Raw genomic sequence first — 24,412 nt, 5'->3', positions numbered from 1 at the left:
GTTTTTACCAATAGGTGATGCTGAGCTATTCATGATGAGATCCTTTTTCTCAAAGAATTGCCTAAGAAGTTCCTCCTCTGGGGCTCTTTAAACCCCAAATCAACTCTAATAAGCCATCTTCAGGGTGGATCTAGGATAGGTAGGTCATGTGTCATAAAACCTGAGAGCCTGAAGTTTTGGAATGTTTAGTGGGACCCTACAATCTAAAGGAGATGTAAAAGAATTTTACCAAAAAAATCTGCAAAGCAGGTTTTTTCCACTTTTGTTCGAGTAACTCCCGATCCTCTGCTAGCTCTGATAGCTGTTCTGATTGTAGGACCCTTTGTGGAATCTTTTAATTTTGTTTGTAGTGTTTTCTGACATAGAGAAACTTCATTTTTACGTACAGAATGGGGCAAAAGTGGGTTTACAATTTTGTATGGAAAATAATACAATAATTAATAAATAATACAAGAATAAACTCTGTATTTCACAACGCACAATTCTACTTTTGCCCCACCCTGTATACAATCATGCACCACTTAACAACACGGATACATTCTGAGAAATGCATCATAAGGCAATTTCATCGTTGTGCAAACATAGAGTGCACTTACACAAACCTAGATGGTATAGCCTATTAGTATAAATGTGCTATACTTTTATAGGACTGGCAGCAAAGTAGGTGTGTTTACACCAGCGTCACCACAAACACATGAGTAATGCATTGTGCTACAGTGTTAGTAGGTGATAGGAATTTTTTAGCTTCATTATAATTTTATGGGACCACCATCATATATTCAGTTCATCATTGACCAAAATGTTGTTAGGCAGCACATGACTACTAGTTTCTAAGTTTATCCTATGAGACTACTCTGTAAGTTTGGCCGTTAATAAAAAGATTGTTTTTTTCTGTCAATGTCTCTCTTGAGATTGAGGCCAATATGTAAATACTCCTATATAAAGGTCAAGTCTTATATCATTGAAGAGAGTAAAATCTCTCTCAATCCTGCTTCAGCCTCTTGCAGTCATCCTTTCTCTTCACAGCCAGACTTTTTTGTTTTTATTGTGGTAAAATAGACACAAAATATTTGCCCTTTTAACCACTTTAAGTGTACAATTCAGTGGCATTAAGTATATTCACAGTAGTGTTCTATCATCACCACTACCCATTTACAGAACTTTTTCATCATCTCAAACAGAAACGCTGTACCTATTAAACAATAACCCCATTCTCCCATTCCCTCAACCCTTGGTAACCTCTATTTTACTTTGTATCTATGAATTTGCCTCTTCTAGGTATCTCATATAAGTGGAATCATACAGTACATAGAATATTTGTCCTTTTGTGTCTGGCTTATTTCACTTAACATAATGTTTTCAAGGTTCATCCACCTTGTAGCATGGATCAGAATTTTTTTATAGATATGTAACATCTCCTATTCTTTACCTGCCATTCATGCCTCACTAATTTGGCTTCTACACTGCCCAACATACCAAGTGAACAGGATCACATAATTGCCAGATTTAGTGGGCACTTTTCAGTCCTTATCTTGACCTCACCCCAGTATTTGACATCATTGACCATTCTTCCTTGAAACTAGTATGATTGGCTTCATAACTTTCAACTCTTATTTTTCTTCTACCTCATGCCCATTCCTTTTCAATTTCCTTTGCTGAATAATGTTCTGCCTATTCCTGTAACTTCAACCACTACCTTTTTCCTGATGACTCAACTCAATTCTGGACAGAGACCTAATATCCCCAACCGCCTGCTGAACATTTCCACTTTGATGTCCCAGTGGAACTTCACACACGCCTCAAACTAAATGTTCTTTTTCCTTCTCTGTTCCAACTTTCTCCCTCTGTCCTTTACTCAATTTGCTCTTTTACTGTTTCTAATCTGGGTTTAATAGGGCACTAACATCACCCAGTAACTACATCTGGAAACCTCATTTATTCTTTATTCCCCTTGAATAAATCCCCAGCTTCCAATATATCACTAAGGACCTCATTCTATTTTACCTAGATTATTATTATAAATAGTAACCTGGCTAATGTCTCAACCTGTAGACTTAACCTCTTTCTAACCTATCATTCACATTCCTGTCAGGTAGACCAGTTTTAAAAAAAATTAAAAGTTATATTTCTGATAAAAAGGTCAAACAATAAATATATAAAATTAAAATTGAAAGCTTTTGCCCACTCTCCTATTACTGTCTCCCATAGTTTCATTCCCCAGAGGTAACAGTGTATATCCTTCTATACTTTTTTCTGTACTTACACAGAACATTTAATAATTACACATAAATAGTGTCTTTAAATTTATGTGTTTTTTTTTTACAAAAATTGCCATTTTTATAATTATTCTATAATTTGCTCTTTGCTCATGAATATATCCTAAACTTGTATTTTAAAATAGTCTCAAAAATTGTAAAAATAATACAGTCCTGTGTACCCTTCCTTCAATGGTGACATTTTACATAGCTGTAGTTAAAAATCAAAACCAGGAAATTGATATTGGTACATTACTATTAACTAGATTACAGACCATACACACTTTGTACCTTTAAAAAAGTATATTCATTTGTGCATGTGTGTGTATAGTTTTATGTAGTTTTATACCATCATGTAACCACCACCACAGTCAAGATTTAGAACTGTTCTGTCACAGTTCTAATACAAGAACTCCCTGATGTTACCTTTTTGTATCTGCAACCCCTGACATACTCCCACTACTGTCTTTGTTCCCTGGCAACCATTTATCTGATCCTCTCTATAGTTTTGACATTTGAGCATGTTAGATAAAGAATAATACGTTTTTTTCATTAAGCATCTCTTGAAATCCATCCAAATTGTTATATGTATCAGTAGTTCATTTGTTAAAAATTGTTGAGTAGTGTTCTATTGTACCAGAGTTTGTTCAACTCACTGAAGGACATTCAAGATTTCTAGTATTTTCCTATTATGAATAAAGCTGCTGTGAACATTCATATACAGGGTTTTATGTGAATATAAATACTCATTTCTCTGGGATAAATGCCCAAGAGTGTGATGGTAAACATGTTTAATTTTTTTTAAATATATCTTTATTGATTTCAGAGAGAGGGAGGGAGAGAGAAACATCAATGGTGAGAGCCATTGATTGGCTGCCTCCTGCACATCCCCTACTGGGGATCGAGCCTGCAACCCATGGCTTGTGCCCTGACCAGGAATCGAACCGAGATTTGCATCCTAGGTTGATGCTCAACTGCTGAGCCACGCCCGGCCTGGCTGTATGTTTAATTTTATAAGAAATTGCCATACTCTGTTTTTCAGAGTGCCTGTACCATTTACATTCCCACCAGCAATGTAGGAAAGATCCAGTTTCTTTATAGTAATTAGTATTACTGCTGCTTTAAAAATTTTTACCTAGTCTTCTATCTCATTGTGGTTTTTACTTTGCACTTCCCAAATGGCTATTAATGTTAAAACATTTTTTCATGTGCTTATTTGCCACCTGTGTGTTTTCTTTGGTAAAGTGTCTGTTCATTTCTTGGCCCCAGTTTTAACTGTATTATTTTCTTATTAATAATGACTTTTGAGGGTTCTTTATATGTTTTAGGGATATGTCCTTTTACAGAGATTTTATCCCGGTCTGTGTCTTTTCAGTCTCTTGACAGTATCTTTGGAAGAGCAGAAATATTTAATTTTGATGATGTCCAATTTGTCAGTTTTTTCTTTTATGTATTGTGTTTCTAGTATGTGCCTAAGAATTCTTTGCTTAACCCAAGGTCACAGAGATTCTCATAATTTCTTTGAAAAGTTTATAGTTTTAGTGTTTTACATTTAAATACATGATCCATTTTGAAATAATTTTTGTATATAGTATGAGGCTTAGGTTCATTTTTTTTGCCCGTGGATGTCTAGTTAGTCCATTATTACTTGTTGAGAAGACTATCCGTACTCCATTGAATTGCTTTGAGCATCTTTGTCAAAAATCAGTTGAGTGTATGGGTCTTCTTCTGGGTTTATTTTGTTCTATTGATCTTATATATCTATCCCTTTGCACACTAACATGATTACTGGAACTATATTTATAGTAAGTCTTAACAGGTAGAGTAATTTCCCCCTCACTTTTTTTAATCATTTTGTATTTTTCTTTTCTTTTTTTAATATATCTTTACTGATTTCAGAGAGAAGAAGGGAGAGAGAGAAAGTTGAAACATCAATGATAGAGTCATAATTGATTGACTGCCTCCTGCATCCTGCACACCCCTGACGGGGGATGGAGCCCACAACCTGGGCATGTGCCCTGACCAGGAATTGAACTGTGATCTTCTGGATCCTAGGTTGACTCTCAACCGCTGCGCCACGCCCAGCCGGGTTCATTTTGTATTTTTCAATTACAGTTGACATACTTTATTTTTCTAAATTGTTTTCTGATTCTTTTGCTTTTCCACATAAATTTTAGAGGAATCTTGTGTATATCTATAAAAAAGTTTTGCTGGGATTTTGATAGGAATTGAATTAAGCCTGTAGATCAGTTTGGGACAGAATTTACTGATCCTGTCTTTCTTTAGCACAAATAGATATCTATCATTCTCTTTAATGTATTCCATAGTATAGCTATATGTACCATAATTTGTATAACCGTTCCTCTGTTGAGCACTTATTCACAGTCTCTTAATGAATCTCAGGCTGTAGAAACTCCACAGGATGGGGCAATTGCTTCTCTCCCAGGGCAAATGCTGCCTGGATAGTAAATATGTGCCTGAGAGATAGGTCCTCTGCACTATGGGGGAATGACTCAGCACAGGAGTCTAGATGGGTGCCCTCTGAGTTCTGTATCCAGAGCCCACAACCCTAGGTTCTCCTCACACTGCTCTAGTCCGCTCTACCCTCTCTCTGCCAGAGCCCAAGGTGAGTGTTTGCACACAAAACTTTGTGCCTGCATTTCCATCCTTCTCTCCCTGGCAGACAGAAACCCTACTGCTTTTCATGCCCAGCTATGTGGGAACCTTTCTTGGTTCTGGAGCTCTGGTCTGAGGAGCCCAGCCTGGGATTTAGACTGCAGAGTTCTCAGTGGGAAGCCCCCACAGCTGAGCTATCCCTCTAGACCTTCAGCTGCTGCCTATGGGAGCCCAGCCAGCCCTCTCACGCCTCCACACTTCCTACCAGTCTCTATCCAGTCTTTCCTTTATGTCCTTGGTTATGAGGGTGCTCTCCAGCTAGTCTTCAGTTGATTATTCACGATGGTTTTTCTATATTTTATTTTTCATTCCAGTTTGTTCCTGGGAGAGTGTTAGTGTAACTTCCACTTAATCTGCTGCCATCTTGGAGTCTCTCCCCTCTGTTGAGCATTTATAAAATATTTCTTTAATGTTGGTTTGCAAGAAGCTTTTTCTTGTAGGAATATTTCTGTAGCAAATTTTGATAAGTGTTCTGAAAGGTTTCTAACAAGGTTGTGCCTGTTTATAGTAAAAATAACAATGATGGAGAAGGCCTTTTTTCCTACAGCCTCTCCAAACACTGGGAATTATCAATATTTAAAAATCATTGCCAAATTATTTCTGTAAAATTCAAGTATATAACTTAAACTAACATTTTCCATCATAAAAAATTCCATGCTGGCCTGGCCAGGCGTGGCTCAGCGGTTGAGCATCGACCTAGGATCCAGGAGATCATGGTTCGATTCCCGGTCAGGGCACATGCCCAGGTTGTGGGCTCGATCCCCAGTCGGGGGTGTGCAGGAGGCAGCCGATCAACGATGACTCTCTCATCATTGATGTTTCTCTCTCTCCCCCTCTCCCTTCTTCTCTCTTAAATCAATAAAGATATATTTTTAAAAAAATTCCGTGCTCATTTTAAAACATCAAACCATATCGAATTGCATAAAGTGAAAAAGAAAAATATCTCTGTTCTTTTCCTTCCATCCTGTTCTCCAGGGTATCCAATGTCAGGTTTGGTATGAAGCATTCTAGACCTTTTTCTATACATAACATACTTTTTTTGACTAAAGAAGTAATATATTTACATTCTGTTCTATAATTTTCCTTTTTCACTTGACAATATCTTATGGACAATTTTTTATTCATGTAAGTATGTGATTTTATTTAAGTAAAATCTATTCATATGTGGCTTTAAAAGGCAAGGTAGTTAAATGAATGTCATTATGAATGTTTCTGAAAGAAAATCTAAATCGGATTTCCACTTTTAAAAAAAAAATACTGTGGCTGAAATAGAGGTAGATTGCCCAATGGTTCTTGTCATTTGACATTTTATTTCTTGAGAATATTGCTGTATTGCTTAATTCAGTTTCTGCTTAAATTTGTTAGGGAATAGACATCTGAAGTCCATAACTTAACTAGCCGTCTTCTCTTATGTACTGTATTGAGCTGGTAGATAGTGATACAGCAGTCTGGTATAAGCAGCAAGCATGTCACCAAAAGTCCGTACGTGAGGTGAGTGAGATAGTACAATATGCCAGTAAACAAGTATGCACCAGAAAATATTAAGGCTACATACAACAAAGTTCACATTTAAAAAATATATAATTTGAGAAAACAAAGATAATTACTTATTAAAAGAAAAAGGAGACAGAAAAAAAGGCTTTCTTTTAGCCCTGGAGTTTCTCTGATTTGTTTCAAGGCAACTCTGGTTCCAGGAAAAACAAAACAAAACCTTACCATGAGGAATATAAATCATTGTTAACTTTCGCTTTGTTTATTCTGTGTAAGCTATTATAGTTGTTATCATGTAAAGTTGGGCGAAGAGTGTGGACAGAAAAATGTGCACAGGTGGACTTAGTGGCCTAAATCTAGTAAGTGACTGCTGTAAGCCTCCAAAAGACAGGAACTCTGCCTTATTTCCCTAGTGCTTAGGCACTTAGGATAATACTTGGCACTTAGTAGACACATAGTATATGTTGAATGAACTAGTGACCAAAGATAAAGAGGTACAGTACCAGGAAAGAGTGGAGAGTGCACTATAGAAGCCACAGGATTAGAGAGTTTCAAGGAAGAGGTGAATGGTAGTTGTAAATACAGCACAGGGCTTCTAGGGTCAAGTCTGAAACATGTTCACTGGATTTGGCAGTTAGCAAGCACATCACTGTGGACTTGGTAAGAACAGTTTCCATGAAAGGTTCTTTAACACCACCTCATTCTGTGACACAGTTGCCGTTTTCTGTACAGTCCCTTAGTACTTTGTCCATCATTGATGTTATGAGTTTTTGTATATGCATCTTCTGTGGCACCATGAAGGGCATCACAGACAAGGACCTGCCTCTTGGTTTTTGATTTATTTGTTCTGTTGTGTTATTTTTGTATCACCAGACCCTGGCACTATGCCTGGCTTATATTAAGTGCTTAAATATGAAGAGTCAAGCCCTATTATAAATGTTACTCTATAAGAAAAGTTGTTTTGAAGTGTCTATATTGTTACTTTTCTGATTGTTACAGGTATATGAGATTAGTGTGTTTAGCCAAGGCTCTCTTGCATACACGTGTGCTCTCGCGCTCTCTCTCGCTCTCTATATAATATTTTATTTTGCTAAATGAAATGGTGGATCATTTGGAACTGGAGAAGCGTTTTTAGGTTTTGGGGGGCTTTTTATCAGACAGGTCCTGAATATAAATCCTACCCTTGCCCATTGAAATTTATTTCCCCAGTTCCTTTCTGGATAGTTTCTGGCTTCTGGAGTTTGGAGTCCAGATTCTGAGCAAGGTTCTGTTACTCTGATGTGAGACATCAAACCTCTTATCTTGGAAACTAAACATCTTAATTTGATCTACATTCTACATAATGTAAAGAGCCTAGCTACAGCCTGGCAGGGTATGGCTCAGCAGCTGAGCCTCGACCTACCATCCAGGAGATTGTGTTTCGGTTCCCGGTCAGGGCACATGCTTGAGTTGTGGGCTCGATCCTCAGTCGGGGGGCCTGCAGGAGGCAGTCAATCAATGACTCTCTCATCATTGATGTTTCTCTCTCTCCCTCTCTCTCTCTCTCTCTGAAATCAATAAAGATATATGTAAAAAAAAAAATTAAAAAGGTCTTTAAAAAAAAACACCTAGCTACAGTCTGAAAGATTATATTCACTTCCCTTTTCACCTTTCCTGGACCTAGTATGAGATAAATATATAAGAATTGAGAGAGCCCAAGCTTACCTCTTTGGGATCTATGGACTATGCATAGTTAAATTTAGTAATTTTAGCTTCTTTAAGAATTAGCTATGCAGATTTTTTTGGTCTTTTTTTTTTCTTTTAAAATCTGGCATTGCTTTTTTTTAAAAGCTATCTAATGCTATTGAGATTTTATTTTATTTTTAAATTTTGATGATTTACATTGGAATACATGCATATCACCCACACTCTTCATTCACTGTCAAGATTATTTATGCTTGTTTTGGCACAGCACTCATTTTCTTAGTAGGGAGGTTATTTTTAGCATTTGTGGAAAGGTTCTCAAAGGAAATGTAAGCTTAGAAGTGATCACAAACAACCTCTCTCCTTAGTTGTGCAAGACTGCTTACCATCTTAACTGGTATTTTTTAAAAATATATTTTTATTGATTTCATAGGAAGGGAGAGGGAGAGAGAGAGAGAAACATCAATGATGAGAGAGTGTCACTGATCGGCTGCCTCCTGCTAGGGATCAAGCCCCCACCCTTGGCATGTGACCTGACCGGGAATTGAACCGTAATCTCCTGGATCGTAGGTTGATAGTCAACTGCTGAGCCATGCCAGCTGGGCGTTGACTGGTATTTTTCTCTGAAACCTTTCAGATAGCAATGATACTGCTTTCCTCTCTAACTAGAAGCACGAAGCTTGTAACTTTTCTTTCTCCTTACATCACTAAAGAGGTGAATTAACTTCGAAATGACAAAATGAATTTTCTTGATTTTAGTGGAATACCAACTTTGCAAAGCTATCATTGGAATTACTGCTGTTTAAGGACATTTGGATTTGAAATATATGATACTTTAGGTTATTGCTAATTCTTATTTACAATGAGGCAAAATATAAATAAATATATTTTAAACTTTAATTTTATTTTTTCCATCACCATTTATCTCCTCTATGCCCTTTCCCACCCCCCCCCACAGTCACCACACTGTTGTCCATGTGTTCTCTTTTACTTAAATATTTTTTTGATAAGACATTTGTGATTGTTTAGCCATGTTTTAATAAAGAGAGAAAGAACCCAGCCAGGCATGGCTCAGTGGTTGAGCATTGACTTAGGATCCAGGAGATTGCAGTTTGATTCCTGGTCAGGGCACATGCCCAGGTTGCGGGCTCGATTCCCCAGTCGGGAGCGAGAAGGAGGCAGCCGATCAATGACTCCGCATTGATGTTTCTCTCTCTCTCTCCCTCTCCCTTCCTCTCTCTGAATTGAATAAAGATATATTTTAAAAGAGAGAGAGAGAGACATCAAAATATATTCAGAAAATCACTTCTTTTTGTAAATGAGTACCTTATTCTCCCGTAGGGCACAGTGGTCATTCATAGATGGCCTTATTTTTCATATTCATTTTCATGTTATCCTGAAAATTACTCTTTATAAATTAATTCTGATTTTCTATAATAATAACCATTCAGGGACTGGGAAATTGGAATTCAATTTCTACTCTTTCCCCCGTCCCCCACAAATAGCCTCAGCACTTTTATTATTCCCACAGCCCTGTTATCTTTGTATGTCTTTTTACTGGACGGCTGTTCCTAACCTGTGAAACCTAAAGCTGATTATCTTACTTTTAGTGAGCTCCTGATTCTTCAGAATATAGAGCAAGATTTTTATCTTTATGGAGGTAGTTATGGACCCTTTTGAGAGTCTGATGAAGAAACAGATTTTGTACCCAGAAAATTTATATTACATACAGAATTTTGTTTACAGTTTCAAGAGGTTCATGGATCTCTCTCTTTCATTACCATCCTGTTCAAAAATTCCTGATATAGGTAGAGATAATAAAACACCTAGGTATTTTTGTCCTTTTTCGGTGGTGGTAACAGTGGTTTGCCAACTCCACCACCATCTTTCACTAAAAATACTTAAAGTAATAAAGTTAAGTAGCTGAAACTCTTGAGAGCATGGACTGTCAGAAGCTGATTACTGACACAGCTAGTAATCAAAGCACATAAACAAGTGTATCGGCTATGTACATAAGTGTATTTTTTTATATTCTGGGGTTATTAGTGGGTATTTCTTTAGAGTTGTGTGTTGCAAAGAAAATGGGGAGGGAAGAGGTTCCATCTTCAAAAAATAAGAAAACTTGGCAGTTGTATAAGACTAAATTTTCCCTGTCTTGTAAATGATAGCATTGGGGTGTTGAAGGGTTGGTTTATGTTTAGGTTTCAAAAGAGAAGTATAGTAAGGGCTGAATTCTTTTTTTCTTTTTAACTTTGTTGTTGAAAGTATTACAGATGTCCCCCTTGACCCCTTATACCCCACACCCATCCCCCACCCCACCCCCATCCCCCACCCCAGGCCTTCGCCACACTATTGTCTGTGTCCCTGGGTTATGCATATATGCATGTAAGTTCTTTGGTTAATCTCTCCCCACCCCCACCTTCCCTCTGAGATCCCTCAGTCTGTTCAATGCTTCTATGTCTCTGGATTTATTTTGTTCATCAGTTTATTTTGTTCATTAGATTCCACATATGAGTAACATCACGTGATACTTGTCTTTCTCTGCCTGGCTTATTTCGCTTAGCATAATACTGTCCAGGTCCATCCATGCTGTCCCAAAGAGTAAGAGACCCTTCTTTATAACTGTATAGTATTCCATGGTGTACATGTCCCACAGCTTTTTTATCCACTCATCTACTGACAGGCACTTGGGCTGTTTCCAGATCTTAGCTATTGTAAGTAGTGCTGCTATGTACATAGGGGTACATATATTCTTTCTGATTGGTTTTTCAGGTTTCTTAGGATATATTCCTAGAAGTGGGATTACTGGGTCAAATGGCAGTTCCATATTTAATTTTTTGAGGAACCTCCATACTGTTTTCCGTAGTGGCTGCACCAGTCTGCATTCTCACCAGCAGTGTACTAGGGTTCCCCTTTCTCCACATCTCTGCCAGGACTTGTCATTTATTGATTTGTTGATGGTAGCCATTCTGACAGGTGTGAAGTGATGCCTCATTGTGGTTTTAATTTGCATCTCTCTGATGATTAGCGATGTTGAACATTTTTTCATAGTCTCTTGGCCATCTGTATGTCCTCTGGAGAAGTGTCAATTTAGGTCCTTCGCCCATTTTTTAATTGGATTGTTTGTGTTCGTCTTTTTGAGTTGTAGGAGTTCTTTGTATATTTTGGAAATTAAGGGCTGAATTCTTAATCTGTAGTCTAGAATTTTAGCCGTGAGACAGGTCCTTGTAGGAAGGAGAGCCATTCTACTGTGAGAAGTTGATGTTGTACTGGCTTGGTGAAGGAGGCCTGTAATCTGTATACAGCCTTTTTCTCTAGCATCATGCATTACTATCAACATGAAACCTTGTCTGATAACCTTTGTAGTCTGTTTCCATCAGTATTTTGAGGACCAACCTACTACTGGCCCTAGGAGATTAGAGCTCTAGAAACTTGAGCTGCAGTCTTCTTATCACTCAGACTATTGTTTGTTTTAAAATAAGTTTTTATTGATTTGAGAGAGAGAGGAAGGGAGAGAGAAGAGAGAGAAACATCGGTGACAGAAACACTGATCAGCCGCCTCCTGCACACTCCCTACTGGGGATCAAACCGGCAACCTGGGCATATGCCCTAATCGGGAACTGAACCAGCGACCTCTTGGAGCATGGAACGACACTCAGCCAACTGAGCCACACTGACCACACTGACCGGGGACACTTAAACTATTCTTTTTAATATATTTTTATTGATTTCAGAGAGAGAGGAAAGGAGAAGGAGAGAGAGACAGAAACATCAATGATGAGAGAGTCATTGATCGGCTGTCTCCTGCATGGCCACTGCTGGGGATCGAGCCCACAACCCGGGCATGTGCCCTGACTGGGAATTGAACCTCGACCTCCTGCAACCACTGAGCCACGCCAGCTGGGCTCAAACTATTCTTGATTGTGGGCCTGCTCTGGCTGTATTTATGTGCCCTAAATATCCTGATGCTTGACTTAATTTTCTTTCTGATTTATTTGTATTTGGCACAGATTGTGTTGAGGACACAGCTTTATTTTACATCTTTTATGGCATGTATTTGTGAGAGGTTTTAACTGAAAGAGACTTCTTTGTTCATATAGTAACAAAGTGGGTATGGCATGAAAGCTTTACATGCACATGTGGTATATATTTTATCCTTTATGTCATGATAAACAGTAGGTTTAACTCAGTGATCACCGCCTCTGTGAAGCCTTTTTATCTTTCCCTCTTACCTCCCAGAATCGGCCACTTCCTCCTTTGTGCCTCTACTGAACACTGTATGTGTTTTTTCATAGTATTCTCTATTTGTGTATAGTCTGTCTTCTTGAGGTTATGGTCTATATCTTATTCATTTTTGTGTATAATGCCTGGCATGTAGAAGGTACTCAAAATGTTTTATGAATGAGTAGGTGTATAAACAGTTTATTAAAGAATATTATAAAGCACTTAAGACAGGGGTTAAAAACTCAGATGCCTTCAGGATCCAGGCATAAGTGAGTTAAGCAGACTTGGTAGGGACTGTGGTAACCTGGAGAATACATGCCTTATCTAAAAGGGGCAGCTGTTACTTAGCTCCAGCCAATTGGTACCTTGTGGGAATGCTGACCCTGTGTTGCCAGATATTTTTAAATTTTTAAGAGAAGTTAGACATTTGGGTTTTTATATGAAATCTCTCAATTGTTAAATGTTGTAAATTCAGATTTTAAAAAACTTTATTGAGGTATAATTTATACACAAAAAGTGTATACATTATGGGTGTATGGCTCAATCATTTTCACAAACTAGGCTGATTTTTTAAAAAAATATATCTTTATTGATTTCAGAGAGAAGAAGGGAGAAGGAGAGAGAGAGATAGAAACATCAATGATGAGAGAGTCATTGATCGGCTGTAGCCCGCAACCCGGGCATGTGCCCTGACCGGGAATCAAACCCCGATCTCCTGGATCCTAGGTCGACGCTCAACCACTGAGCCACGCCTGGCTGGGCTGATTTTTTTTTTTTTTTTTTATGGGCCAAACAAAACTGGGTTTACCTACAAGCCACCAGTTTGTAACTTGTGACTATATGGGGAAGTATGTAGTTTAGTTAAGAATCACCTAATATGTAAACGTATCTTAAAGAGACACACCAGCCAAATGCAATGTATGGGCCTTATTTGGGTTATGATTCAAAGAAATCAAATGTAAAAGAACATTTATGAAATTATGGGAAATTTGAATATTGATTGGCTGTTTAATAATGTTAAAGAATTGTTAATTATTTTAGGTCTAATATAGTTAGATTTTTTTATAGACTATTTTTTCGAGCAGTTTAGAGCAAAATTGAGCTAAAGGTTTAGAGAGTTCCTGTATACAAGTTCTTACATACCGCGTGCCCCGACACATGCACAGCCTCCCCCATTATCAACATCCTGCATTAGAGCATTTGTTATAATCGATGAACCTACATTGACACATCATTACTACCCAAAGCCCATAGTTTACATCTTGGTGTTGTACATTCTATGCGTTTTGACAGCATTATAGTATCATACATACTTTTTTGTTTTTGTTTTTTGTTAATCCTCACCTGAGGATATTTTTTCCATTGATTTTTAGAGAGTGTGGAGGGAGGGAGGGGGCCGAGAGAAACAGAGGGAGACGGAGACACACCGATGTGAGAGAGACGTGTCGATTGGTTGTCTCCTACACGGGCCCTGATTGGGGCCCGGGGTCAAACCTGCAACCCAAATACATGCCCTTGACTGGGAATCGAACCCATGACCCTTGGTTCTTGGGCCAATGCTCTAACCACTGACTAACACCGGCCAGGGCCATACATACCTATTTTTAAAAAGAGTCCTTAAAGATACATACTGAACAATTTGTGGACGTAATGAAATGTTGCTGAATTTGCTTCAGAATAATTTAGGAGTGTGAAAGTTCAGGTTTAAATGAAACAAGATTGACCATGTGTTGATAATCACTGAAGCTGAGTAGTGGATACATGGGAGTTCATTATATTAGTGTCCTTGTTTTTTAACATGTTTGAAATTTTCTACCTTCAAAAGTAAAGCAAGAGTCCAAGCTAAAGCTGAAGCATGATATTTGGGATCTAGGATAATAATGGAACACATTCTGGTTACAGAATGTCAATTTTTGGAACTGAAGTCTGCAAAGGTAATGGCATTTTCTTTTTTCATTTATAGGGCCTGAAAGTCAGTATACTAAGACTGCTCAGGAGATTGTGAACGTCTGTTACCAGACATTGACTGAGGTAGGTGGTAAAGAGGAGGTCCCCTTGGGATCTAGCTTTATGGAATCCCTTTGTTCCCTTGGTTAAGGAGGCCTTCCCTGCCTATCCTACTTTAAAATGTAACATCCTGTCGTCCCCCCCACCCAGCCTTTACTTCCTTCCCTGCTTTATTTTCCTACCTAGAACTAAATGTTTTTAACAAGCTAAAAAGGGTGTCCCAAAAAATGTATACACATGCTTTGAATAATTATAAAGGCAGTGTTTATTAAAATACATTCCATTTTCAAAATTGAGCTATACCTTTTTGGGGGACACCCTGTAATTATTTACTTTAATTATCATGTGTCTTGCCCTTAGAATAGAAGCTCCATGAATGCAGGAATTTTGTCCGTTTTGTTTACTTTTGTATCCCCAGTACCTAAAACACATTTTGAATGAATTCACTAATTGTATTTCTCAGTATGATGAGCATTTGACTCAACTTGAGAAGGATATTTGTACAGCTAAAGAAGCAGCTTTGGAAGAAGCAGAATTAGAAAGCTTGGACCCAATGACCCCAGGGCCTTACACACCCCAGGTGAGTCTGAGGACTAGGAACCTCCTCTTACAGTTTTATTGGTTTGGGTAATTGGGAGCCTGTTAACAGATATATTTACTGAGATACCCTTCTTCTCTGTCCTTCCTCTTCATATGCCTTTCGTGTGCTTTCTTGTCTTCTCAAAGGCTAAGGTGAGTGAGGGCCATGGGTCTTGGTGGCCTTGTTGAATTCAGAAGAGGCAGGTGTGGGATGAATGAATGGGATGGGGTCTTAGTTGTTTAAGCAGTATTAAGGAATACCAGATTCCTGATTACTGTGGCCAGAGGCCTTCCTCTTGAGTCTTTGGAGCTCCCTTGCCTACGAATTAGGTTTCTGGCATGTCCCCAGAGTATAGACTTCTCAGTTATAGACATGGGCCACATTGTTCCTGATTACTCATTCCCTCAGATGTGTCTCAGTGTAGCTCAGATGTCACCCATTTTCCTGGATTGACTCTCTCTTCGTATATGAAGACAGGTAATATTTATAATCTTAAATTTATAAGCCCAAAGACTAGAGAGTAGGATTAATAAGAAATTTTTAGTGCTTCTGTTCTGACCTTTGAATATACTGTACTCTTAGATGGCATATTTGAAGAATAGGACTTACCAGAATATAGCTGCTGCTTGGTTTCTATATTGGAGGCACTATGGAAAAGTGGAAAGTACATGAAGTTTGGCATAAAATAGGCCTGGGTTTGGATCTTAGCTCTGCTACTATCTACCTTTGTGAACTTGGGAAGTTAACCTCTCTGAATTTCATTTTCTCTAAAATATACTTTTCAAGATTATTATAAATGTGAAATGAATTCATTCTAGCCTGCCACATTAAGTAGACATTCAGTAAATATTTGTTTTCTTATCTGTACAAAGCTGTATACAAAATTTTCAAAGACCTTTTCAAATTTAACCAAATATTTTAATGCAAAATTTTCCCAATTCCCACTGGAAAACTTTTTTCATTCTACTCAGGTTTTGCTCTGAACTGATAATGCAACCTATATGATTTCCATTGGATTATTGCTGTCTATATTTCATTCATGCACTCATCCTATCTATCTTTTACTCTCTTTCATTCCAAAGCATAGGTTACTGAGGGGCCATGTGTAAAGAATCCTAAGATACTTCTTCTAGGCCCAGAACAAGGAAAGGCTTTTGGAATGTGTGGGCAGATTGGGTCAAGGGGGCTTGGGTGAGTGATGTTGCCCAGGAACGCCTTATTTGCTAATAGGCCTACAGCTTCCACCAGGTGCTTTCTGATAAACTAAAGCCTGGGTTTTAGCCATCATTCCCCAGGAGACTCTAGCCACAAAGTAGCACATGGTTTGTTCTAGTCTATGACAGCATGGGCCTAGTTCTTTGGTGAGTCAGAACTTTAGACCTGAAAGTTTTCTTCCTTTCTTCTCTACCCCTCCCACACTATCGCAAATAACTGAAGAAAACCTGCCAACTGTTCTCCCTCCAGTTAGTTTGGTGCAGTTAGAGGGTCTTCTATAAAGAATAGAGTGTAGATAGTGCCTCTTCATTATTCCAGTTCACCCTCTTATCATTGCCTTTACTCATATATACAAATTTTAAAATAATAAGCCCAGTTTATTACCTCTTAACCTGAGGAAGAAGATGCACATGAGCGATTGTCCTTACTCATTACTACTATCAAACCCAAATGTTGTTAAAGAGTGTTGCATAAGTTTAACCTGTCATAGTATAATTCTGGTTGTATAGAAATATAACAGTAATCATACTTTACTTCCAGCTCTAAATGATGATAGTCAATAATTTATTTTCACTCAGCCATTTCCACCTAGCTTGTATTGCATCATACATTCAGCTTAACACTTTATTTAAAACTGCTTACTTTTCAGTTTCCCACATAGCCTTTCATTCCCAGATTTTCTCTTCTATCCCATAATTAGTTTATCTGCTCTGTAATCCTTTAAATTCTGTTTTGCCTCTCTTTCTCTCAAATCCTCTTCTCAGTCAACCTTGCTTGTTAAAAACAAAAACAAAAAAACCACAAAGTAACATATGTTGGGTTTTTGTTGATAAAAGTAACATGTTCATTGGGAAAAATTGGAAAATATAAAGAAGAAATGAGTTACCTAAAATAAAGTTCACTAAGAACTAACCACTGTGAACATTTTAGTGTGTTTCTTTTAAATCTTTGATGTGTGTGAACGTGCATGCATGCACTCACGTGTGTGTTTATAGACAAACTTTTAAAGTGATCCAAGATGGTTTTGGGTCTTGTTTTCACTTCACATAATATTTCAAGTGCTTTATTTTAGTTACTAGTCTTTGAAAACATGATTTTTTAATAGCTGCATAATGTTTCTACCCTCAGAGAACTCTTTCCTATTTCTCCAGCCTATTCTTTATTGGTCCCTCCTGCCCTGCTGTCACTGAATAAGTCCATTTGCTAAATCCTTGTTCTCTTCAGGAGAGGGAAGAAGGTATCTATAATTTATTGAATGCCAGGCATTGGGTAAGGCGCTTACACATATCTCTTAAATCTCCCAACAACCATGTTTTATAATTGAGGAAACCAAGGTTTAGAGAGGTTGAGTAATTTGTTAAAGTTACTCAGCTAGCAAGCAGTGGAACCAGGACTCAAACCCAGGGCAATTTACTCCAAAGCCCATGATTTCTCACCACACCATTTTGCCTCATAGCATCCTCCAGTGAGCTCTTATTGGTATTGAAATTTCTTGATCTCATTTTCTATTAGATATTTCTAAACCAATCAAAGTAGCAATGGTATGAAGTCCTGGACCTAAAAACAATTAGACAGGGCTTAGAAAAAACTAGGTTATTTACCAGAAAGGCTGTTAGGAGATAGAATTGTTCCATAACTTTGGTGCTTTCTGCTAGAATGAGCAACATTTGTAGGATTCCCCAAAACCTGTCGATAAAGTTATTTCAAGCTGTTTTCTCACTAAATGGATTGGTCTGCATGACCTTTTTCTGCAGTGAGTGCTCTACAGGGGAGTTCTCTGTAATTCTTACTCCTTTTCCTGAATATAAGCTAAGTTGTATGATTTGTGCCACAGCCTCCTGATTTATATGATACCAACACATCCCTCAGTATGTCTCGAGATGCCTCTGTATTTCAAGATGAGAGCAATATGTCTGTCCTGGATATTCCCACTACCACTCCAGAAAAGCAGGTGGCACAGGTAGGATATTCTTTTTCTCTTTGTGAGATTGGTAGTATACTTCGGAGTGGAAGAGTGGTGGTGGTGATATATGATGTGTGTCAAGGATAATTGAACTCCTTGGCCCTGGGAATGCAGTTGAGAATGTGATTTCAAGGTGGGATGGTGGCAGGTCACATGATACTCCAGGGCTGAAGTAGGCTGTGTGAGGAAGACTCTGATATAGATGTTGATGGGTATGATGATGATGAGGAGGAGGATGGGAAACCTAAGACTCCAGTCCCAGTGTAGTATGCTTACAGAAAGCTTATGGTTACATTATACCTTTATATGCTAGGAGCCCAGCCAGTACAGGGCAGGTGATATCAGAGGGTGTCCATAGTGAGTACCAGTCTGACTTTAATCCTTGGAACCAGCTAAACAAGTCTATCCACCAAAATTACTTCTTGTGACGCACCAAGAGGGGGCTGGTGGTAGCTTCTGGTCTCTTTACTTGGGTGATTGATTGGACTTTGACCCCCAACTGGTCTTACTCAGGAAGGTGAAGATGCAGATGGTGATCTTGCAGATGAAGAGGAAGGAACTGTGCAACAGCCTCAAGCCAGTGTCCTGTATGAGGATTTGCTTATGTCTGAAGGAGAAGATGATGAGGAGGATGCTGGGAGTGATGAAGAAGGAGATAATCCTTTCTCTGGTAAGTCTTGCTCCTTTGCTTCTGTTCCTGTGTAGCTCACCATAGCACCCTCAGGACTGGATAGGAAGCTCTTAGCCACATATGCTCTTTTTTTTTAATCCTCACCTGAGGATATTTTTTCCATTGCTTTTCAGAGAGAGTAGAAGGTAGAGTGAGGGAGGGGAGGGAGAGAGAGAGAGGAGCATCGATGTGAGAGAGGCACAATTGATTGCCTCCCACACACACCCCAACCAGGGCCAGGGATCGAGCCTGCAACTGAGGTACATGCCCTTGGTTGGAATCGAACCTGGGACCCTTCAGTCTGCGGACTGACACTCTAACCATTGAGCCAGATGGGCTAGGGCCATATATGCTCTTTTATTGAAGTCCTATTAATAGACCTCAGAGTATAGAGCACTCACTCATAGATTGATCAAATTCATTATCCTTAGAGGAAGCGAAGAAATATAACAGGAGATACAAAATGACAGTGGAAAAGGCAATGGCTAAGTAGCACCTTTGATTTGAATACTTGATAAAAACAGAAAAGAAGTGTTATATGTGGCAATAGGGAAGGAAAATTAAGAAAAAAAATCCTGCTTTGAGGTATTTTATGGATCTGTGGCAATGGCAGGAGAAAAGTATAAGAGGAGATGATAGGAGAAAAACAGATTGGACTGAGATGGAAAAGGGAAATGATTATTTGGATTCAGTTTCTAAACTACAGGTCTTGCCAGTGTTGACCCTAGGCATGGTGAGGAGTCCAGGCAAGATGCCTGTATAGATGTGTGGGGTAACTAGTTTTGGAAGACCAAGCTAAAGATGTTAATTCTGTCAGGTTTATCTCAGAATCTGCCTCTTTTCACAGCTATACAACTGAGTGAAAGTGGAAGTGACTCTGATGTGGAATCTGGTGGGATAAGACCCAAGCAGCCCCGCATGCTTCAGGAGAACACAAGGATGGGCATGGAAAATGAAGAAAGCATGATGTCCTATGAGGGAGACGGTGGGGAGGCTTCTCATGGTTTGGAGGATAGCAACATCAGGTAATCTACAGCAACATGCTACAGGGCTGTGGCATCAGTGCCCAGCTATGATGTCAGAGGGCCCAGCGTCAGATTACTTTCATCAATCCAACACTTCCTGAGCGCCTACAAGGGCCAGGCACTGTGCTAGGCCCTTGGGAATACACAGAGGAGCAAGATATATCCTGCCCTTGAGGAGCTCACAGTCTAGTGGAAGAGACTGATACAAACAAAATCATTACAAATACAGTGTGATAAGTGCTATAGCATAAGTTAAGTACAAAGTGCCAAGTCACCAGTGAGGAGGGAGTGTCTCACCCTTCTTGGGAGTAATCAGGGAAAGTTTCACAGGGGACATTTGAACTGGGCCTTACAAGATGAATAGTAGATGAGTGGGAGCAGGTGAGGAGATCCTTAGAGATGGAACATGTTCAAAGGCACAGAAATGTAACAGAGTATGTTCTAGAGTGAAGGGAGATTGTTGGGAGTTGTGGCTCCAAAAATAGCAGCGTTTTATATTGCAGAAGACCTTAAATGGCATGCTAAGACTTCGATTTGGGGTAATGGGAATCATTATCTAAGGAAAAGAAAGTAACATCAAATTTGTGTATTAAATAACCTGGGACAACAGTAAGGATCTCAACTGGGATCTGTTAGAGAGGGGTGAGGAAGGGACATACTCAAGAGCTATTTAGAGGGTAGATCGACTGGATTTAGGAAGTAAGGAGATTAGGTATATAATGAATGGGAATGTCACTGAGATAGGAAAGAGGAAGAACAGGCACTAGATAGGGTGGGAAAGGAGGAAAAAATGAATTTGTGTTTGAACATGTTGGATTTAAGGTACATATGCTCCATCTAGCCAGAGGTAGCCAGGAAGCAGTTAGAGTCTTTATTTATTCATTCAGCAAATATTTATCACAAGTACAAAAGTCACTATGATGTGTTCCCTTCCTCCATGGAGTTCAGTCTAATGGGAAACCTAAAACAGGTCAACAGATGACCAGTCACAATATAACATGAAAAGTGCTGTGATAGGCAACCACAGGATTTTTCTGGGACTTGGGTAGGAGTGGGGTAGGGAAGCTGGTTAGAGAAGGAAACTGAGCTGGACCAGAAGTCAAACATTTTGAGTGTGCCTCCCCTTTGGCCCCAAAATTTCATGTCTAGGAAATGCTATGGGAATAATAAAACACCTTCAATCAGGATGTTTGTACAAGGATGTTTATCAGAGCATTGTTTCTAATAGTGGGAAAATTGGAGACAGCTTAATTAAATGTCTTAGTGAGAGACTGTTAAATAAATCATGTTACAGCCATGCAGTGGAATACCGTGCAGCTATAAAAATGATTCTGTAGATGTATGTTTATAAAGATGTTCATTATAATCATTAGTGAAAAAAGCAGATTCCTAAAGAGTATTCTAATTTTGTAAATAAAAAATGTTTAAACATCTAAGTGAAGTGCATAGAAAAAAAAATCTAAAGATCCTATACCAAAAGATTATTTCTGGGTAGTGGAGTTATTGGTGATTTTTTTTCTTTTTTCTGGTTGTATATTCTAATTTTTTTAAACCAGTGAATGTGCATTATTTGTGTGATTTTTTAAAAAAAACCTAAAATTAAGAATAAACAAACAAACAAAAAATAAAGCACACTCTGGCAGAAGTGTGAAGAATTAATTGGAGGAGCGCAAGACTAGAGGCATGAAGACTGATTTCAGTTGTGCTGGCCAGAGATAACAAAGGACGAAGGCAAGGCATGCAGAGTAGGGATGGAAAGAAGGGGATAAAGACAAGATATACTGAAGAGATAGAATCTTTAGGACTGTTGACTAATTGGATATGTACATGAGTGAAACCATAAGTGGTAGATGAAACTATGAGGCGAGGCTATCAGAGTATTTACGGTCACATAAGCTGCCAGTGTGTTGTTCAGGCATAGGGGAGTTTCTTTCATTCAGGTTCTTGTGTATATGCAGTTGGCAAGTTGATGTTTTTGAGCAGGATCATTTTTCTCTCAGGGACCTGTAAACAGTCCAGAACTAGTCATTTTAGTGTCCAGGGGAGGTGAGATGGGCTGATCCCTTGGTGGCACGAAGAACGGGACTGGTCAGCTAGAGGATGGTGCCCGAGCTTGAGAGATGACATGTTTCTCTTCTCAGTTATGGGAGCTATGAGGAGCCTGATCCCAAGTCGAACACCCAAGACACAAGCTTCAGCAGCATCGGTGGGTATGAGGTATCAGAGGAGGAAGAAGATGAGGAGGAGGAGGAAGAGCAGCGCTCTGGGCCGAGCGTGCTAAGCCAGGTCCACCTGTCAGAGGACGAGGAGGACAGTGAGGATTTCCACTCCATTGCTGGGGACAGTGACTTGGACTCTGATGAATGAGGCTTCCTTTGGGCCTCCTTGGTCAGCCTTCCCTGTTCTCCAGCCTAGGTGATTCAATTTGTTTATATTTGTACAGTGTCTGATCCTGAAATCACCAGATTAACACCTTAGCCTTTAAAAAATAGTAAGTAAATAATAATGAATGAAACGCCTCTCCTGATCTTCCTGGGGCAATGTCACCCTTTGAATTAAAATCAAGCAACCCCTTCCCCCTACCACCGATAAAAATAGAGCAATCTCCTCCTTCTTCAGTGCCCGCCTTTAACTTCATTTATTGCTCTTTGTATCATATTTCCCTGGGGAAGGAGGAGAAATTATGAAAGGACTGCTAACTTTATGTCCTCTTGGTGTATTAGAAATTTTCTAAGCATGGTATCATCTCAGTTTTCTAGCAGGCTGGAACAGGTGACAGCCCCCCTGCTGGTACAGGGAATTGGGTTCTTTCTGGTGGTCTCTATGCCACACTGAACACATAAACCTATTGAACAAACTGCCCATTATTTTATTATTTATTTGATTATGCAATGCCTTGTTCCTAAATGGATTTGAGGCAAATGATTACAAATCTTTGAAACAGCCTGTTTGTCAGAAGTGATATGTTGCCATGTAAATGTGCTCTGTCCCCCATCCCTACGGGAAATGGTAGGAAAATGGTAAGTTCCTTAGGGCAAAGACTGTGTCTTCTGTTTCTTTTCATGCTTAGGATATGGTTCTGTGCATATTAGGTACTCAGTAAGTGTTCCTAGAATCATAAAATTCTCAACAGATTTGTTATTGAACATCTGTTTCATCATAAGCACTCGATCAGATCCTTGGGATGCAAAGCTAAGTAAGACACATTCTTTTTTACCCAAAGAGCTCACCATCAAGTTGGGGGAGGGGGAGTGAAATTCAAAACATGTTAATAAAGCATTACAGTTCTGTGAGAGAAGTGCAATTAAAGAGCTGGATATAAAGTATAGGGGAAAATAGAGGAGTGATCATGTCTGAAAAAGTCAGGGAAGTCTTCATAGAGGTAATTTTTAAGCTGATTGTTGAAGAATTAGTAGGAGCTTGCCAGATGGGAAAGTCCAGGTAGAATGTAACATGAAGTGAAAGGCCAAAGTCTAGAAATGGCAGAGTGTGTTCCTAGTTTGTTTGTTTGTTTGTTTGTTTGTTTGTACCTGCCTTGTTCCAGAAAGGATTTAAGGTGGCTTAGTTCCAGTCCTTTAATGCTGGAATGGTTAGAGATGAGACTGAAAGATGGGCAGGAAGCATATCAGGAGCTTTGATTTTGATGCTAATGAGTGAATTTTATATTATAAGAAATGAGGAGCTCTAGAGGAGTGATATAATCAGGTTTGTGTTTTAGAAATTTTCTGTATATTGAATGAAGAAATAAATTGAATCATCTGACAAGTGTGATCCCATTTTTGTAAAAGAAAAAATCATGTGTGTATATTTATATGTGTTTATATATACTTGTGTGTGCAAAGGAAAGGGTCTAAAAGAATATATGCTAAACTATTCACAGTGATAACCTCTGGGGAGTGGGATTGGAGGTGAGGGGGCTTATATGATTGTATGCTGGGTGGGGTATTGTGCTTTTATTTCTGTATTGTTTGAATTTTTTACAGTATGTATTATTTTTGTAATAAAATTTAAAAAAAAATAAAGCAGTAGTGTGGAGAGTGGTTTGGAGGGGAGCAAATCTAGTTCAAGTAAGTAGTAATGGAGCCCAAACTAGGGCTGTGGCATTAAGATTGGAGGAGTGGGATGAATTCAAGAGATCTTTAGGGGCTAGAATCAATAGGACTTGACGACCAGTTAGCCTTCGGGGGGTGGAAGAGGGCGAGGAATGGAAGGTGGCTTTTAGAATTTTGGTTTGGGAGAGTGAATGGATACAAGGTATTCATGCATTCATTCAACATTTATCAAGCTACCTGTTTTTATCAAGCAGTCTGCTAGATGCTGATACAGAAGTAAAATATAGTTTCTGATTGCAGAGAACTTAGGTCTAGAATGAGAGGTAGATATGTAAATAACTAAGTTTAATAAAAAGTGATCATTACAATACATATTTACAAGGGGCTGTGGTGAGAGGAAGGAGGTACCAACTCTGTTTATGGAGTAAGAATGGGAAGGCTTCAGAAGGAGACCTTTGAGATGGATCATGACGAGTAGAAAGGAGTTCACCAGACAGTCATAGGGGAGGGGAGAGAGGAGGGCATTCTAGGCAGAGTGAACAGTGCTTAGGGGCATGAAACTACATAGTCT

The 24,412-nt window shown here is 38.9% G+C and overlaps 1 protein-coding gene across 5 annotated transcripts in view; it reads left to right on the top strand.

The window, feature by feature from the left end:
• Positions 1–23,804, top strand: part of TAF1 (TATA-box binding protein associated factor 1) — a 64,399-nt gene extending 40,595 nt beyond the window's left edge. For all 5 annotated transcript variants that reach the window (XM_016207399.2, XM_016207398.2, XM_016207400.2 and 2 more), the window contains 6 exons: positions 14,293–14,360; positions 14,800–14,916; positions 17,966–18,091; positions 18,608–18,764; positions 19,612–19,789; positions 21,931–23,804. In XM_016207399.2, the coding sequence (XP_016062885.1) occupies positions 14,293–14,360; positions 14,800–14,916; positions 17,966–18,091; positions 18,608–18,764; positions 19,612–19,789; positions 21,931–22,156 (872 nt within the window). In that variant the 3' untranslated portion in view covers positions 22,157–23,804. The remainder of the gene's footprint in view (positions 1–14,292; positions 14,361–14,799; positions 14,917–17,965; positions 18,092–18,607; positions 18,765–19,611; positions 19,790–21,930) is intronic.
• The last annotated feature ends 608 nt before the right edge of the window (positions 23,805–24,412 follow it).

This window comes from Miniopterus natalensis, chromosome X, assembly GCF_054644295.1.
Source record: "Miniopterus natalensis isolate mMinNat1 chromosome X, mMinNat1.hap1, whole genome shotgun sequence".
Taxonomy (NCBI): domain Eukaryota; kingdom Metazoa; phylum Chordata; class Mammalia; order Chiroptera; family Miniopteridae; genus Miniopterus; species Miniopterus natalensis.
This window is presented reverse-complemented; position numbering and strand designations above follow the sequence as displayed.